Genomic DNA, 18,644 nt, shown 5'->3' on the forward strand with positions numbered 1-18,644 from the left:
TAAGTTGCTTTAGTGGTTTACCCGAGTCGCTGGCTTTGGCTCCTCCACTGCTGCCCTTCACCCACGTGACTTGAGCTCTTGGGCCAAGCTGGATCTTCTCATCCATCTGAGGCTAAAAAAAATGTTTTAATCCGTTTTAAATATATATATATATATATATATTTATATTAAAAAAAAACTCAATGACAGACCAAACATTAAAGCTATGCAATGAGAATGTTACATAGTAGAATAGAATAGAATGGATTTATAACTAAAAGAATAAAAGCATGACCTGTTAATGTCCCATAATGTGCAGAACGAGTAAAGAAAAAAAAAGTTTGAGTGTTAATCTGTGGAAATGTGGCAGCCCAGATATTAACCAGCAGAGCTTTTCCAAACATAATTAAAAGTGTCTGCCAATCAGTACCGTACATATCCAACAGGGGGCAACTGAATGAACCACTGCAGCCAAACCACAATAATGCAGACCAGCTAAAGCAGTTCTATTCCACCAGAGCCATCCTGTTGATGTGTAAACAGTTTTCTCAGAGTAACACATCCTGCCAAAGGAAAACATCCAGTCCTGCTGTGGACAAACTCTTAATGGTGAGGGACATGTCGTGACATGAAACACATTCTCAGCGTTTAAAATCTCATTGTTGAACAGTGTGTTCGACAGCACAACACGACAGAACATTTGATTTCACTTTTTTAGCTTCTTATTTTCTTATTTGAAACGTGGACAGATTTGGGGGAAACATGTTGAACTTTGATAGATGAGTGAACTTTTCTTTCCAGTAATAAAGAGAAACTACGGTTTGCTTTCCCAGGGTAAAAAAAATCACTCCTAAAAATCATAAAGCTATAGTGCTTCCATTACATCGATTAAAGAGGATTCTTTGACTGCAAAAAAATATATATATATTTTTTAATCTAAAGCCAAATTTTACTTCAAGATTATAACTCATTGATGATTTGAATCATTCAGGCAGAATAATAGGATTTATCAGGACCCTGACTGTTAATGGCCACAGTAGAACTGCCAAGCACTGTGTATTCAGACAGCTTTGCATCAGAACCAGCATCAACATCATTAATAATCTGAGCCACACAAACTCTGGGGAGTTTTATTTTTTTTATTTTGTCACCCAATTTGGATTTTATTTAGATTTTTTTTCTTCATCACTACACTGGAAAAACGATCTAGAAATAAGTAAAAATTTCTTAAATTAAGTGTATTTGCCCTTAATTTGAGTAGGTAAATGAGATGATTTGCCAATGGAATTAGTTTTTTTTACTCTCAATATAAGATAATTAGATAATATGATCTTAAAATAAGACAACACAATTGTGTTGTCTTATTTTAAGTGTAAAGTCTTGTTCTATTGGCGAAATGTCTCTTTTACTTCCTCAATCCAAGAACAAATGCACTTATTTTAAGAAAAAATGGATTTATGTAGATTTTGATTTTTTTCCAGTGTAACAGCAACTCTATATATGTTTGGCTTCATGCGTTCAATGTTTTTATGGCCTTAAATGCTCTTTTGTCCAGAGTCCATCATCATAGGACTTTATTGTTGCATAAAAATATGCTTGTTTTATCCTACATGCATTGATCTGTGCGTTAGCTGGATCTCTCTCCTTCTTTCTGTATATTACTAAACCCCCTCTAAGCATGTTACTGCCTCCCATAGAGCTGGAGGGGAAAAGTTGGTGTTTGGGAATTTATTTATTTTTTTACTGCCTGAACATCTATAGTCCAATGTTTGCCACACTATCTACAGCAGCTTCAAATGATGGGACTGTGTGAAGAGGGAGTCTGCTGTCAGATGCATCATTTCAAAAATATGCATCTTGTTTGCTTCCCTCCAAATTCACCATGTGGCTCAGCCCCACAACTCACCTTGGAGATCTTTGGGATCTTATTGGGGTCGATGGTCCTGCTGTTCTTCGTCATGGGCACCGTGTTCCAGGTTTCCTCTTTGCGTGACTCCCTCTGCTCTCTTGGATCTACGTCACGGAACGGATCCAGCACAGACAGGGAGAAGAACGTTTATAAATGAATGAAACGACTCAGTGATATTTAACATTTTATCCAAGGGAAATGTCTTAAAGCCTTTTAACTGATGGGAAGACATTTTCCACTGTTTCTGTAACAAACGATGAAATATTCAAAGTCTGCTGACAGATGGGAATGAGCGGGGGGCTTCCTGTCTGCTGCTGTGCACAATGGGATCTCTGCAGGCTGTGCGGAGCAGAAGCCTGCCTGCCTGCCTTGCAGGACAGCAGTCACTAGCTGTGTGGATGTCCCACTCTAAGCCTTAAAGAGGATTCCAGCACTCACCTGGCCGTCTCTTGCTGTCCTTGGAGAGCAGCTGCTGGTGCACCTTTCGCTGCTCTTCCTGCTCTTCAATCTTTGCCTCCTTGTGGATCTGCTCGATGGTCTTTGGACCCTGGTCGGCTCTCCTGGACACCCAGTTGTGCTGTAATGTAAGGAGCACAACACTTGGATTTAAAACCAGATAAACAGCTAATCCTAACTGATGTCATAATATAAATCTTTTGAATGGCAGCCCAAAGAGGAATCTTCCTTTCTTATCATCTAAACCTAAATGACTGACAACCAATCTTATCCAAAAGTTTCACGTTTCCTGATGTTTTGTAAAAAGTTAAACGTCCCTAAACTGGTTATTTATTTGCTTATAAAACATAAAAGCTTTTAAAGAAACTAATTCTGGCTGATCTAACTATTCTTTCCACTCTTTCTGATTATTGTAATTACGAAAATAAATGTGCAGAATGGAATTACTGCAATTTCGAAAAACACAATTTTGTATTAAAAAACTTTATGCTACGAAGACTTATTTTTTTCCCTGTCAGGTTGAAATGACTATTTCACAAAACGCAATGGAACCATTTTTATTAACCACACGAGTCACATGCTCTGCAACTAAAAAAAAAACAAAACAAAAAAAACAAAGAACTGAAGTAGTTGGATTCATGAGAAGACAAGTATGTTTTTAAAGTTTTTAGTTCACGACGATGAGCAGCAGAACCAAGGATAAAATATGGATATATCATACGTTTACATCCAGCGCTGCCATGTTATGTTTTTAAGAGTTATCGCTTTGATTCTATTTCTTATTTATTGGAAATACTGCAATTGTGAAAATTAGAATTTTCAAAATTAGAAGAATATTGACATAGTTTTGTGTACATTTGTAAAAGAAATGCTTCTTACAATCCAAGCTGTTCATTTTACCCTCATCAAAGATACAAGTGGCTCCCTACAGGATGCACCTAATGCTTGTTTATATTGAATGGACATAGAAAATCCTGTGATATTTGTGCAGGTCATGATTTCTTATTTTGTTATGCAGTTATTGCTCCACCGCTCAGAGCGTTCCCTTCAGCAACTAATTATGTTTTTCAGTTGTATCGATAATAAAAATGGCTTGTTTTAAACAGTGAGTACATTTTAGCTGGTATGAGAAAGTTCTCTACGTCACTGTCCCTCTTTATCGTCTTTAGTATAGTCTAGTTTAGGAGATCAGTTAATATACTTGTAGCAGTATTTGTAGAAAGAGTTGAAATGTTAAACTGAGGTTGACGGTACAGTACAGCCAACATGGCAGAAACAATCAAACAAACCTCTGTAAGAAAAGCACTATAAAATCTGAATGACCAATTATCAGAAAACACAGCTTACCAGTCTGAGGTCTATAACATCCTGGAGCATAAATCGTATCCTAGATGATGTCTTCCGCTCCTTAACAATTTTTTCCATTTGGTTGAAATACTGATCCATGCGAGGCTGCAGAGGAAAGAGAAAAAACATGGTTTGAAATCAACTTCTGCTTGATTTGGAAGCTGTTGCCAGAAGATAATGTCCTTTTTTTTAAAGGACAGATCGATCCGTTATCAGGTTTAAGGGTCTGGGGAAGAACCACAGCCTTCCTGTTAGATGAGCATTGTGAGGCCGATCAAACTAGTCCCCAACCAGTGCACTCCTTGGGCTTCCATAGCTCAGAATGGCTTCATCTCATCACTTTGTGATTTACCTAAAGCTGATAAATTTAACAAGCATTTTCACAGTTTAAATTTTGTTGCCCTTTAAATTAAGTCCACCTTCAGAAGGAGATGATTGAACTAAAAGCTGCTTTTTGAAATGAATGTATTTCATTGACCTTTTTTATTATGAAACTTGAAGGAAAGAAGGCTTTTAGCAGAAACATGTTCACCTTGTTAACAGTGAAAATAGCAACAGTGAAGGCAGATAATGTCCTTTACCGTAAAAAAAAAATAAATAAATAAAAAGACTTTCTATAAAGGGAAACATTTGTTTAGATGGCAAATAGATTATAGGTGGCAGAATACAGTCTAGCTGTTTAAGGCTAAACAAATCCTAAATCAAAATAAAAGCCGACACACCGCGCTTATGTTCACACATACAGAACACATTTTTTTAGACTTTATGTCCAGCAGAATTGGCAGACATGTTTACAAGAACTCCAAGTTACCTTGGGACAGCACCGGGCTTGTTACTCCCTTTTGGTTTCTAACTAAATCTGTTAAACGGAGCCATCAAACCTCCACCATGTAACACCATATCGCTGCAGACTCTAGCTCTTTCACTGAGCCGATTTAAAGTAGCACAGCACCAGTTCAGAGTATGGCGACATGCTTAAATGACCGCCACGTTGTGCACATGCACAGGAAAGGTGAGCATTGTGTAAGCACATTTAACCCTCGGTGAACATGTTAAAGCCTGCTCAAGCTCACCTTGGCCTTCTCAAAGTCCAGATCCTTTCCAATGGTGGTAAGCAGCCTGCACAGGCACTCCAAGGACTCCTGGTCATGGTTCTTCAGCAGCTTGACCACACAGTCGTGCATGATGGCTTCAGTCAACATTTTGAGCTTGAAGAGCTCACCAATGAACTTGATGTTGCCAATGGAGCGCCGCCTGGCCTTGTCCTTGGCTTCCTCCAGCTCCTCCTGAAGCCGGTCACGCTCTGCAGCCTGATGCCAATAGGAAGACATTGAACATTTGCTCCTGCAGCTGTAACCAAAGTACTAAAAAAACGAAGACAACAAACCGATGCAGCAGAGTCCAGCTCTTTCTGCTTCCTCTCAAACACCACGTCGTCTGCCTTGTCTTTCTCAAACTCCTTCTGGCAGCGGTGTAGCAGCAGAGCGCGGAAATTTACAAAGGTCTGAGGTTTATCTGTCATCTGCACCTTGAGCTGCAAAACAACAAATAACGAGAGTGAGAAAAGGAAAATCACCCAATATAATAGCCTAGTAGGAAATCAGATGTGCATATTCACATTAATCATCTTTCTTAGATTTTTTTCTTTTACCGCACCCTTTTATATCGGTGTTAGAGCTGCTTACCTTTGCAAGGAACCGACACATTTGTCCATAAGCCACAGAGAAGCTGGGCTCATCGATGGCTTTCTCAAAAACCAGGTCGATGACCCCTTTGAGCCTCTCCTCTGTGTCAATGGTCAGATCCGTCACCTGCTGCATCAGCTGGTTGAACTTCTGTGGCGTCAGCTTGTTCAGGATGCTGCGGACCTTCCTGAAGAGCTCCTGCAGCAACAGAAGAAAAAAAAAAACACCCCAAAGCTAAGATTAAATCTAAACACTACCATAGATAAGCTCAGTCTGTGTCGCTTTGTTCCCTGCCTGAGTTTTCTGAGTCTCTGGATCCTCTGGTTGGCCCTCCCTCTTCATGCCGGGCTTCCAGGCGTTCTCCGACTTCTTCAGCTGAATGTCATCGTTAACGGACACGTTTACGATGATCTTCCTGGGCGGAGGCCGTCGTGTCCCCAGGTTCATAAGCTATGGAAGCAGACAGAAGGAAACACAGGAGATCCGTTTTCCTCTCTGCTTGTAGGTGATGCTACAAAAACTACTGAGAATTACTGTAAACAAAGCAGCAATCCACACAAAGGTGGAGGTGGCAGCTATATTAGACCATCATGAAAACCTTACTAACAAGTATTAAACATATAAACTCACACCAGATACAGCTGCTCAATTTAAGCCCTTGAGCCCGGCGAGCCCAGAACCGGGCCCAGCTCACACCAGCTGATGTTTATCTATTCATAGAAACGGCCAAAACACAGTCACATGGTGTTCCATCCACAAGCCTTTCAAATGTGGCTTTAAATTTTCTAAAACATGTTTCAAAATTATTTTTTCACAAACACCTTTAGTTTTTATAGCTTTGTAAACAAATAAAAGGAGATTTTAAATTCCACCTAACATGTGCGACTCTGTAAGGAGTAATGGAACAGCAGGTATTCATTTTTAGGGGTCAGAGGTAATTGTGCGACCATCGCTGGTCCAGCATGTGTTACATAAGCTTGCTCTGTTATTCTTTTCTTTTCTATTCAGTTTGGTGATGTTATTGTGTTCAATGCTAAGTTTCAATGAAACAGCAGCTAAATCTTAGGAGAAAAGGCTTTGTCGTATGCAGAAGGTCTAAAATAATGTAAATCGGCATATTTGTTTGGCCAGATTGCCTTTTATGAGTGTAGAAATGCATTTAGCACAATTTGGCCACATTTAGGACCAATTTGCTAAAATGACATTTCCGCCTAACACACCGCTCACTGAAACCTTTGTGGAACAAACATGCTTCAGTTTATTCAGTCCAAATTTGCTTGTTATGGTCAAGATATGGATCTATAAACTTTGGGGGTTCATCCAGAGTTTCAAATGGGGTTTCATGGTGTTTTTAAGTGTTCATTTTGGAAAATAAGTTAAATAAATTCATTTTTTCTTTGTATAATGACCTATAAATCAGACATGGTGACATTAAAATAGTGGTTCCACCAAAAACAAACAAAAAAATATTCCTCAATGCCTTTCTGTCACACACATTCAAACAATTGTATTTCCAATTTACTGTTTGGGAGCTGTACTTGCTTTAATTCACATATGTAATTTCAAATTTGCTCCTAAGACCATCAGGGCTGAAATAACCATTTGTCTGGAGTTTAATGCACAATTGACCAAAAAACAAAATAGAAAACATGTTTTTTTCCCCAGTTGGGATGTGTGTGACTTTATGAATGAATCTGGGATGTTGTTTGGTGTGTCGGGTTTGTGTGTGACTCACAGCTGCTCCCCGTCCTCCACTCATCTGTCGCCCAAAATCTGCAAATGCAGGCGTGAAATCAGGTCCCCTAGAAATCACCCTGGAGTCCACCACCCGGGATGACAACTTGTTTTGGTTCATCTGCACAAAACAAAGCATATATACTGTCACATGTGAACACACAAAGACTGGGATGAACAGCAGGGGGCGCAGTGATCCTCTATCAAACCCAGCAGCAGAAGCCTGTCCTATGAGTGGAGCATTTCTCCACTCTTATGCTGACCTGTGATTAATGACCGGTCGATCAGAGCTTCAGGGTTTGATTTAGAGGAAACCCCCCCCCACCACCACCACCAAAAAAAAAAAAATGATGTTGAAATAACCTCGACTTCTATTGAGAAACAACCAGAACTTTAAAATAAAATAAAAATGTCGTCCCATCCAAATGTCTTCAAACTTGGAAACAAAGTCAAGTGAATTGTTTTTTTTTTTTTTACTTTTTTTGGAATCCCTATGATCTGGATGACTGAAAATCTTCACCATCAACCAGAACTTTAGAACCAGATGTGGTCAGAATGTGAAACAAAGGGAGAGCAAATCAGGCTCTTTGTCGTTGAGCTCTCCTAGACTTCCTCTCAAAGCTTTTTCCAGAGAAATTCAACTTTCTCCCTGTGAGAAAAAAGAAACTTTGGGACGGCACCAATCAACTGTTCACCATCCTTTTCGAAGAAAGAGGGGGAGGAGCATGTACACCAAACGCTGCCAAGGGTGACATAATAGCAATGTGATTTTAATCAAAACAGCATTTCAGCAGGCCATATGCTGCACTCGTACATATAAGTGGATCTGAGCAGCAAACCACCCTGCTGGACAGATCCTGACGTTCAGACAAACTAAAACCATTCCCATGCAGAGCGTTACAGTGAGGCAGCAGAAAAAGAAATCACTTTAATTGGGTAGATTGCCCAAAGCAGAATCAGCAGCAATGATCATGCTCATAATGAATTTGTTTCATCTAACTAAATAGCTTTATTGCTTCATCTTTAGATGTGTTTATTTCCAAGAAGTCCCAGCAGGAAGTTTTACAAGTCATCTTTTCTCCATCTAATAACCTATAATTCTGATTAACGAACAGTAAATTTCAGATACTCACATTCGAACGAATGAGCAGTGATTCCTAACTGAAGACTTAATTAGCTTATTATTACTGTAGCTGACAGCTGGTGATTAACCAGCCGCAAGAGCTCCTGTTACAACATGAATCTCCCTCTGACATGGGCGATCTTACTTAGCAGAGAGAATCAGATGAAAAGAAGAACTGTGTGGAAATTACAGATCATGTTAAACAGCTGGGAAAGCAGGACTGGGATGGAGATTTCTGGATGTGAAAAAAGTCATTTTTTGGGTTTTATTCCAACAGCACTAAAAAATATCCTCTAAAGCAACTAAAACTAATAATGATAAGATGTTCCAATTTGGGTGTATCTAAAATTGGACATAAAGAAACTGAAACATCTAATTTTTTTATTTTAGCTCAGGAGGCTTTTTTCCAAAGTAATTTGAAATGATTAATCTTGTGCTTTAGAAAACACGCTTTGAAAAGCATGTCAACATGAAAGTGGACCCACTGATTACTGGTCTTTAACTAACCTTGTCCAGCACTACATCACTGATTGGGGGGAGCCCCTCAGGTTTCTGTATGCACTGAGGCATGAACTGGAAGTTCAACAGGAAGTCTCTGCCATACTGCCGCTTCCCACTCAGCTCAGCAAGGTCTGAAAACCAAACAGGGATTAGAAGAAAGAAAGTCTCTAAAAAGTCACCAACAAACTACACAAAGAACCAAAATCTCATTCTCCACATTTAGTAAATGCATTTGATAAATAACATCTCGCTAATCCTCTTCTGACTTGGAGACCTCAGACATTTTGCTGTAACTTGATCATCTGCTCTTACCTTCGACATCCTGAGGGGCCTCCGTGGAGATCTCCTTGTCTCCAGGGGTGGCTCCGCTGTCGCTGCTCTCCGTCTCCGACGTGTGGCCCGCTCCGTTTCTCAGGGGCTCTGACTCTGCCTCGCCGTTTTCCTCAGAAACGGTGGGCTTTCCGTCAGCGTCGGGGCTAACGGTGGGAGCAGGTGTCGGGGCAGCAGCAGCAGAGGGGAAGACTGTCGGCAGGGGGCCAGGACTGCTGCTGAGAGGGGCCGACTGAAGGGCCTGCTCACTTGCAGGCGAGTCGAGAACTTTGGGCTCCTCCTGTACATAGAAAACAGATACAGTTTTCTCTGGAAAGATGGCACCTCTCTTTTCTACTGAACTTCTGACAACAGCAGCATTAAATCAAAACAGAAACTGTTATGGTTCTTAGTCAAGTTTCATCATGTTTAAATCAATTTTTTTGCAAACTGAAAATGAACGAGAACTGTTAATCCTGCGTTCTTTACGATCACTTTAAACATGAATTCTCAAAAGGTCTGAGGTCACTCTGGGGTGGAAGGATTTTACCCGCTAACCAAGACTGACAGGAAAACAAAAGGTTTGGTTTGGAGGATTTTCACTCATAAACCCTTTGCATAAATTCTAAAACAACCAGCCTGAGGCCACTTGTTTGTCGGCCATCTTTTCATGACAGAGTCCTTGAACTGCACCCATCAAAAAAGCACAAACAAAAGCAGGCAAACACAGGATGGTTAAAGATAAGCCATAACCAACTGGTGGATTTTTGTGGAGGAAAATAATTTCAGTCTGCCCCCGCCCCCCCACACGTGGAAATGTCTTCCTCTTTAACTACTGCCCAAATCATTTTCTCTCCTTTCTCCCACATTTCTTCACAAACGACTTTTTTTCTTTCCTGACCTCATCCTCCTTTTGATGCGCGTCTCCAGCACTGAACGTTTCATTTGGTTTTCTCCAGGTCTTTGGTATAGCAGACGTCTGATTCACTGCAAGGAAACAAATAATTCACAATTAAATAATCATTCAAACAACTAATCAAATTATTCCTAAAATTCAGAGGAAAATAAATCCTAATAAGTAAACAGATGTTTGATTCAAGAGTTAAGCTTATAATCAAAGGGATGGTTGAACATCCTCCTTAAAGACCAAAGCTGTTATCAAATGTTGCAGACACCAGAGCATCACACTACCACCACCATGCTCCGATGTTGCTATAGTGCTCCATTTCTGAAATGCTGCATTAGATTTAAGCCAGAAGAAAAAACTTTTTCCAAAATCTTCACCTTTTGCCAACTTAGAATTCTTTTTTCCCCCTTCTTTGGGATTATTAAGAGGTAAAATTGTAACAGTACTAAAATATTAAACATGATATCACTACCCAGGAAAATACTGTGTTTGGTACAACATTCTCAACAGAAGTATGAAAATAATTGCAAAATAAATAACCCCAACATAACATAATTTGGTGTCAATCTTCTAATGTGGAACAATATACCGGTAATACAAATTAGTATTGTAGCATTTGGGTGTTAACACTTTTGACACCCCAATTCAGATGTTTCTGGGGTAAAATGTAAAAAGGTTCAAAAGTTTTTTTTTTACGACAGTCATTCTTATGGGCTGTTTATACTCCCGCAGCAGTGCGTCGCAGTGAGCTTGTCACAGATATGTTTGATTTATGCGTGGTCTGTGCTATGTTATTCCACGCCACAAAGCAAGAAGGACAATCACCACCTAGGAGTGGGTCTAGATACGGCCGAGGCGGTGAGGAAGTGGAAAAAACGCAAGAGGCAAGTTTGTACGACAAAGAGAGACATGAGCGGGGATCCAGGTGGAAAAAGGGTCCCATCGTTCTCGTGCACCTCGCTCTTCTAGCTGGTCTGACTTCAACAGTCGTTTTCCACAATGAAGGTCATACTAGCTTCCAAACAGGAAATATCCATAGTGTAGAGCGGATATAGATTTGTCATTTGTCAATCAGAGGCCTCCTGTCTGCAGTCACCTACAATTTTGGAGAGGTGCAGCAGAGTGTCTGTGAGGGGAAGCATATCTGCGTTCTGAGCAGAAACCAGCCTTTATTGTTGACATATCAAACCTGATCCTAATTGCGGTGAGTGAGGGCTCCTCTGCTTTAAGTTTTTCTAGACTCCATTGGAAGTTCCTGAATGAGTCACCAGTCACCTGGTCACTACAAGGAAAGTTCACCACTGTGGATAATGACTCACCAATCATCGCTTAACTCCACAAGCATCTGCCCTTTAATTCTTTTCCTTTGTGATGTGTTGTTTTTTTAGATCTTAACTGTAGCCCGTTTGTTCCTTTATGTTATTACGAAGGTTAAACGCAATCTGTCGGCTGACTCTACGGGTCTGGCTGATATAACTACAGCAAATCATTTATTTTATCATATTTTATTTTCACATAGCACAAGGGTTGGTTTAATAGCTTTTATCCCAACAACTCATTTTAAACTGTTTTTTTATTAACTCAGAATATCTTTGGTTTCAAAGTTTATTTGATGTAATCTGTAAAAGAGCTGCATGCGTCTCCTAAGCACTACATACCTGCTGTGGGGCTCCTCCTGGCCAGCGCTTGTAGCTGAGGCTCCACTTTGCTCTCGTTAATGCCACCCTGCGCCTCCATCCCTCCTCTGGACATGAGGTCTTTTATATCTAAGGTCTTGTTGGGCTCATCTGCCTCTGCTGTGGCCTGCACAAGAGGCGGAAGGCCAGGGGGGAGCATAACTGACAGAGCTGGGAGGGGGCTCGAGGTAAGGGTGACAGGCACCACGGCAACAGGTGACAAAGGGGACAGCACAGCAGCGATTGGCACATCTGGCCTCACGTCAGAGGGCACGGCTTCCGAGGATGAGGCGTCTCTGTAAACGGAAGCAGCAACCAGCGGGTGCAGCGCCGCCTGGGGAAGGAGCGGCGACTCTTGAGCTACGACTTCGAGCTCGTTCCCCGAATCGGTGAGGCCATTCAAAGCCTTAGGAGAAGCTGACGGAGAAGCGCCGAAAGTCTGCGGGGCGTCTGGAAGCGGTTTGTCTGTGCTGGGCATGTGAGGTGCTACCAGGGACGATTTGTTCTCTCCGACAGAGGAGGGGGCTGAAGCAGCGGACTCCCTGGCCGAGGGAGCAGAGTTAGCTACTGTAGGGGGGGAAACGATAGCGTCGCGGAAGGGAAGCTCTAACTCCACAGAGGCAGGGGGCTCAGGCCCAGAACTAGCGGCCTCCATTCTCTCTAAGGGAGCTTCAGGCTGCAAGAGAGCAGGAGAGGAAGACTGCTGGACCACTGGCTCCAATTTTGGCAAATCAACTGAAAGAGGTAGAGAAACAGGAAAAAGTGCAGGTTACATCAATGCATCCACAAACAAAAAGACAAAAAAAAAAATAAAAACACGTTTTTTTTTTAACACTGAACAGTCCTCAGATATAAACCATAAAGCAGCTGGTAAAATGTTGACCAAATATTTGGATGTTGTATCAAATTGAAAACACTGAATTGTTGAAACGAACATGTCTGACCCTACTTGAACATGTTGCAGCGTGAAGTTGATAATGAGTTTAATGCAGACCTGGTCCTGGTTTGCTGTCTGGAGCCCCAATTGTTAGCGGCTGCTGTTGTATCTGCTGCGGCTCCGGTGTAACACTTCCAGGATGGGCCTGTTGCTGCTGAGCAGGAGGAGAGGGCTGCGAATGCTGCTGCTCCGGAGTCTGGCTGCTGCTTGGGTGCTGCGATTGGAAGTAGACAATGTGAGGATAATGAGGGTGCAGCCATAAAAATAAGCAACACAGAAAACCAGGAAGTAGCAGCATGGAAATTAAGGTAATTGAAAAAACAAACAAGTACACAATTGAAAAGAAGACAGAGGTGGAAAACGAAATGAAAGGAACGTTAGGATAAGGATTATTGTGAGAGGAAAATATCTAAGCTTAGGACAAAGAAAAAGCAGAAAACAAGTGAATACATTAAATGTTCTGATCCAAAGAGGGACTGAAAGGTTTTCTTCAAAATCCAAACCAGAAATCCAAATCAACATCGGCTGGTATATTATAGTACAGTTTGTACAAAACGACATTGCAAATAATAAAAAAAAAAAAAACAGGCCACCTTAACGGATCTGTAGGAGTTAGCAGATGGTATGCATCTACGGTAGAAGGCAGTGGATGGAAAGAACCGCAGATGGGAAGAAATCAGGTGTAAAATGAAAAGAGATGTTAACTAGTTAACAAGGCCCAGGCCTTCTCAACCACACATATAAACGTGTATGCTACGCCCGGTGAACGCTTTCAAGGAAAGGAGTCTAAAGCCCCATTTACGCTAGCCTACCTTTTGAAACCGTTCTGAAAGCTGTAACCGAGATAACTGCTGAGTGTAAATGGAACACAACTGAACCGAACTGTGCCAGACACAACCGAACTGCGCTAAATCTAGTACTAGTTCAACAGTAGGGCTCGGAACGCTTCAGTTGTGGCTTTCTGGCGTATTCAGTTTCAGTGGTGTCAAAAGTTCACACATTTGTTACTTAGGTAGAAGTATAGATACTGCAGTTTAAAAACACTCTGGTAAAAGTTGGTAGTATCAATTTGACCTCTTTTACTCAGGTAAAAGTGAAAAAGTATGTGCTCCAAAAACTACTTAAGTAGTACTAAGTATAAAAGTATAAAGTGACCTTTAAAAAAAAAAAAAACAGCCAGGTGCCACTATATGAACTAAAAGCTCAATTTTTTGACTCTTTTGAAAAATTCTTTGAGATAGGGCCAAGGATGAGGGAGGTCTTGTTGGTCTCCGTCTCCCGATACGCTCTCGCCTGTGTCCGACCTTTCAAACATTTCAACATCTTTTTCTGAATCCAAAATCGTAGCATGGCAGACATTTGGTGTTTGCAGTTTGAAGAACACCTGCTTGCTTCTGATGATTTCCTTTAGCTAACCAATGAGTCCGCCGATAGGAGGTGAGAAAACGTGCTAGCGTTTTGCGTAAATGGTTGTAAGAACCAAGCTCACCATGGTTGAGTTATCAAGTCTCGGTGTGAAGTTGGTACAGGTTGGTTTTAGATGGGGTAGTGTAAATGGGGCATAAAAGCCCAGATACAGATGACCACCTCCATTTTGTTATTGTAAAGAGCTGGGAACGTTTCCTTCCACTTTAAAATCAGGCGCCACATTGTGTTCCCAATAAAGAGATAAGATGTTATGTTTGAAACTTGTTAGAAATTTACAAGAATTTGAGGGATTGGAAACCTTTGGGTTGGATTACAGCTTTTTTTCTTGGGGGTGGAAGCTACAATTTGATGTCAGCCATGTTTATAAAAAAAAAAAAAAAAAAAAAAGCTCCAAGGAGCTAACTTAGTTTTTGATCAAGTTTTGACTTATAGTAAATTACAAACATGAACAGAACCTCCTGCCTGCTTCACACATGCCTGAAAATAATTCCTCCCTCACAGAGCCCTGCTGTAGGCCTAGCATTGGGCTACAGAGCCATACCTGTGGAGGTGTTGTTGGGGTGGAGGAAGGACCGACAGGAGGCGTTGAGTTCCTGCTCCCTGAGCCCCCAGCCAAGATCTCTGCTGTGATATCCTTGCCACCCTGATTCGGGTCACGGATACAGATCTAAGAGGAAAATGAAAAAAAAAATAAAAAATAATAACAATAGGGATCTCTTTAAAGCCCCAGAGTCGAAGGCCAAAGTGCACATTGATCAGCGGCTGTGAAGAGAGTCTTTAATGCAACAAACATTGAGTCATTTTTTTGGCTAACATCTGGTTGTCTCAAGGAACCTTTTTCTAAGACTGCGATGATTTCTTCAATATTTACGTCTACATCAAAGCCCTGCTGTCATTATCAACACATATAGATGCGACTCAAAAATGCCAGCTAGCAAAACAAAGAGAACTACTAAGACACTTACTGTTTTCTTCTCACGCCTGGCCTGCTGAGGTTGCTGTTGTGTAGGCACTATGATGGAGGGCGAGTGGGGGAACAGTGTCTGCCCAGGGTAGAAGGTCGGGCCAGCTGTTTGAACGGGTGCAGGGACAGAGGGGGACACAGGAGGGTGGTACCTGAGGGGATCTGAAGGAGTTCAAGAGAAAAGAAAACATTTCAGTTAAAACAGATCCGGTTCCTGACTCTATTCATGCTGTCAGGCGGTTCTGATTGGAGGTCGGTGTATAAATTCTGACAGGTGAGAGACTCACGGTATGGGTTGGAGTATTCCCCTGGTCCTGGACCAGGATAGAAGGTGCCAGAGCCTGGAGGCTGGACCGAATACTGCTGTGGCGGTCCCACATAGGGCGTACTAGGGCGGTACTGGAGGGAGAAAATAGGACCAATCTGTTACTACAAACATTCCTTTTAGCTGAAGTAATCAAGACTAACGATTCAAGGACATCTAATTAAGAAATTTGAGGATTAATCAATCCAGGTGGATCTTACAGTTTGTATAAAAATGTATTCAGATCTTTTAAATGTTGTTGTTTATGTCCTTGCAGCTGTGCGTCATTTCCTCAGATGATTATGAATCACTTTCTGAGGTAAACTGCAAAGGTTACAGAGCATTCAAACCTAGATTTACAGACACAGACTGGTGCACCTGTGCAGACTGAAGCAAATCAAACACAAATTCCTACATATAAAAAAAAATCTAAGGCATTAAGCTCGATGGATGAGTTCTATAAATGGCCTCAACAGTTATATCATTAGCAACCCTGATTGCCCGCTCTGCTGAGCTAAGCAGAAAACGCCATATTGTGTTTCAGCCTCACCTGTGGGATGTAGTACTGTGCAGCCTGTGGGGATGGGAAAGGCATGGGGGCCATGGCCATCATGATTGGCTGATTGGTGGGGTAGACAGCCGCCGCAGGAGTCTGCGAGCCGGGACGTATGGAGGGTGCGTTTGTCGGCATTGAGGCCCTCGCAGTTTGCATCTGAGTTCTTGGAAAAAACTGAGGGTAATATGAGAAAGACAAAAAAAAAGAAACAAGACACATAAGGAAGTTTCCCTGCAGTTTTGTTTTTATTTTTGCACAATTTCTCAGCAGCCTAGGGAACTCAAACAATTTTCTTTTATTTTTATTGTTTGTTTTTTTAAATACATAGTGATAAATGAAATGCAGAATGACATTTTAAAACATGCATTGTCACATTAGAGCATCTTAAATTAACCTTTGGCCTGAAAATAATTATTTGGAACAATTTAATATTACCTGACAGTTTCCATTCATAACAGTGGAACAACTATGGATCATTTTTACCCAAACATCCATAGAATGGGATCCACTTTACCTTTGGTGTAAAGAACCAATAACTGTGTTTTTTTGTTTAAATCTATTCTAAATGTCTGATATTAATAATAAAAATAAATAATATTTATCAAAATCTACCAAAAACTAAACTCTCATCAGAATGCACAGCTGTAACACATTTAAAGGCAGCTGCATGTCACCTGGACCTCTTTTTTTCTGTCGTTCAGAATATGGCAAAGCTCTGCGTCCCATGAATCAGAAAACAAATCATTACAAAAGCTGTGAGAATATCTTCTGTACAGAATGACGCTCTATACCTTGTCTAACATTGGATGATGTGAGCAAAGCACAATTGATGCTATGCATGACTTTAAAAGAAAGAAGAAAAAAAAAAGGCAACAAGTGAAATCTTTAAATCACTGCCTCAAACTGGGAACATGCAGCCGCAGTCTCCATGTCCAACAAGAGAAGTAGGCGTGGATAATCAAGGCATTAAAATGATCTAAAAATACTCAGGAGGGAAATCACCTTTCAAGTAATATACTAGCCTGAGTGGTTTTATGGTAAATAGTAGTGAGGAAATGAACAGGAAACGGTTGAAGAAAAGGGACCTGGGGATATTTTCAGTGAAATTCCCTGAAACAGCGGACAAAGCAACGAATAGGAGGAAAGACAAAAAAAAAAAAAAACAACTACAATAAAGCTTACACTAAAAGAGGCTTTGTAATAAACGAACACTGTTCAGTGCAACACACTTGAGAAACTAATACTGAAAGTAAAAAAAAAGTAAAATTTGATATATTTGTTTATATTAGACATGCAATTCATTTCATTAAACAAGATCAATAAAGATGAGTAACGAAGGAAACTAAAGATGTCCCCTAATAAGGACAGGAAATACTGCAATTAAACGATTAAAAACCTCCATTCTCTGTTTACTGCATTAAAGATGGCGGGTGGGGGGTGGAGAGAATTCAAAGTTAGGGGGACAGGATCATTTCGGGATGATCCCCTTCATGCCATGCATCTCTGCTGAGGGAAAGCAGTGTTACCTGGATGGGCCTGAATCCTCCCTTGGGTTTTGAAAGCAGTAAGGAAAGAAAAGCCAGTGGAAGGATAAACTGGTGAGATGTAAATATCCACGCACAAACAAACAGAAAGCTAATCATCTTCTTCCACTTGACAGAGAAACTGGTCATAAACCACTTTAACTCGCATTTAATCAGAGTAGAAAACCTGGACAAAGCCGGAGGCATTAATGTGTAGAAAGATTTATCACCACATAAATAAATTGGTCACAGATTCAAACTCTCTTTACTTAAAATATGAGGATCACAATGTGTTGACTCACCTGTTTAATATCCATGAACAACTATAAGAAGCAGCTTAATATAGACTGAAAAAGACCTCAGACTGCCTGATCTGCAGACGTCGCCTCATTAATGGAACTGAATTTGGTTTATTTAATATTAATCCACAACAAATGTCATTTGAAGAGACGTCACTGGGCAAACCTAAACTCCACTTCAGAAATATGAGGTGTGATTTAACAGCCTTTACTTGTGGGTCCATCATTTAAACGAGATGGTCCATAATCCATCATTTAACCGAGATGGTTTATATTTCTCATACTATGTGTAATTATTTGTGCAAAGCCGACTGATTTCCTCATTTAAGAAGTGTTTAATTCATTGATCCATAAGCAAAAGCCCTATAAAGTCAAAATGGAGAAGATTAACCTTACCACCCAATAATATTCCCCTGTAAGTGCTTTGATCATTAATTTAAACCCCAGGAATTGTCTGCTAAGTATCCCACTTTAATTTATTTCCAGCACAAGACAATAGTTTCCCATTTGTTTCTGAGGCAGCAGGAGTAGCTACAGCATTTCACAGTTACGTCAATTAAAAACGAATGAAATAAAGTGGATTTAAGCAACAGTTCTCATGGCCGGCCTCTGCAAACAAACCAGCGGTTATTAAAGGACTTCAAAGATGAAATCCATAAGGTGATTTTAACTTTCCAGCCTTTTAGCTGGATAAACTGTGGTTGCTGCTGTCGACTCTTTCATGGTGCACCCATAACTAAATTTGTTGAGAGGTCATCCATGTTTGGATTGGTAAACTGCAGATCCACTTGAGATCAAACACCTACTTAACACCACAGTCCAAAATCCCTCCCTAGTTTTTGAATGCCTTATTTACTTGAGCCTTATGTCCTGAGCTCTATTACAAACAAAATAATAAACTTATAAAATAAAAACTTATTATATTATTTCGTGTTTAAGCTGGAGGTTAAAGTCAAAGCTAGGGAAAAGTTTGGGCTTTAGGAAATGGTTGCAATGGATCCATGAAC

At 40.7% G+C, this 18,644-nt stretch overlaps 1 protein-coding gene across 8 annotated transcripts in view; it reads right to left on the reverse strand.

Annotated features, from left to right (window-relative positions):
- Positions 1 to 18,644, reverse strand: part of eif4g3 (eukaryotic translation initiation factor 4 gamma, 3) — a 59,095-nt gene that overhangs the window by 10,902 nt on the left and 29,549 nt on the right. For 5 of the 8 annotated variants that reach the window (XM_015375344.1, XM_015375342.1, XM_015375345.1 and 2 more), the window contains 18 exons: positions 15,810 to 15,989; positions 15,243 to 15,354; positions 14,957 to 15,117; positions 14,533 to 14,658; positions 12,621 to 12,777; positions 11,609 to 12,361; positions 9,945 to 10,030; positions 9,047 to 9,344; positions 8,741 to 8,865; positions 7,112 to 7,231; positions 5,671 to 5,826; positions 5,377 to 5,574; positions 5,079 to 5,225; positions 4,765 to 5,001; positions 3,692 to 3,796; positions 2,327 to 2,465; positions 1,886 to 1,992; positions 22 to 112 (listed from right to left, as the gene is read on the reverse strand). In XM_015375344.1, coding sequence (XP_015230830.1) covers positions 22 to 112; positions 1,886 to 1,992; positions 2,327 to 2,465; positions 3,692 to 3,796; positions 4,765 to 5,001; positions 5,079 to 5,225; positions 5,377 to 5,574; positions 5,671 to 5,826; positions 7,112 to 7,231; positions 8,741 to 8,865; positions 9,047 to 9,344; positions 9,945 to 10,030; positions 11,609 to 12,361; positions 12,621 to 12,777; positions 14,533 to 14,658; positions 14,957 to 15,117; positions 15,243 to 15,354; positions 15,810 to 15,989 — 3,298 coding nt within the window. Of the gene's footprint in view, positions 1 to 21; positions 113 to 1,885; positions 1,993 to 2,326; positions 2,466 to 3,691; positions 3,797 to 4,764; positions 5,002 to 5,078; positions 5,226 to 5,376; positions 5,575 to 5,670; positions 5,827 to 7,111; positions 7,232 to 8,740; positions 8,866 to 9,046; positions 9,345 to 9,944; positions 10,031 to 11,608; positions 12,362 to 12,620; positions 12,778 to 14,532; positions 14,659 to 14,956; positions 15,118 to 15,242; positions 15,355 to 15,809; positions 15,990 to 17,341; positions 17,363 to 18,644 lie in introns of all 8 variants that reach the window. The other 3 variants (XM_015375341.1, XM_015375338.1, XM_015375337.1) reach the window with 1 other exon arrangement.

Source organism: Cyprinodon variegatus, unplaced genomic scaffold (assembly GCF_000732505.1).
Source record: "Cyprinodon variegatus isolate N-32 unplaced genomic scaffold, C_variegatus-1.0 Scaffold117, whole genome shotgun sequence".
Classification (NCBI taxonomy): domain Eukaryota; kingdom Metazoa; phylum Chordata; class Actinopteri; order Cyprinodontiformes; family Cyprinodontidae; genus Cyprinodon; species Cyprinodon variegatus.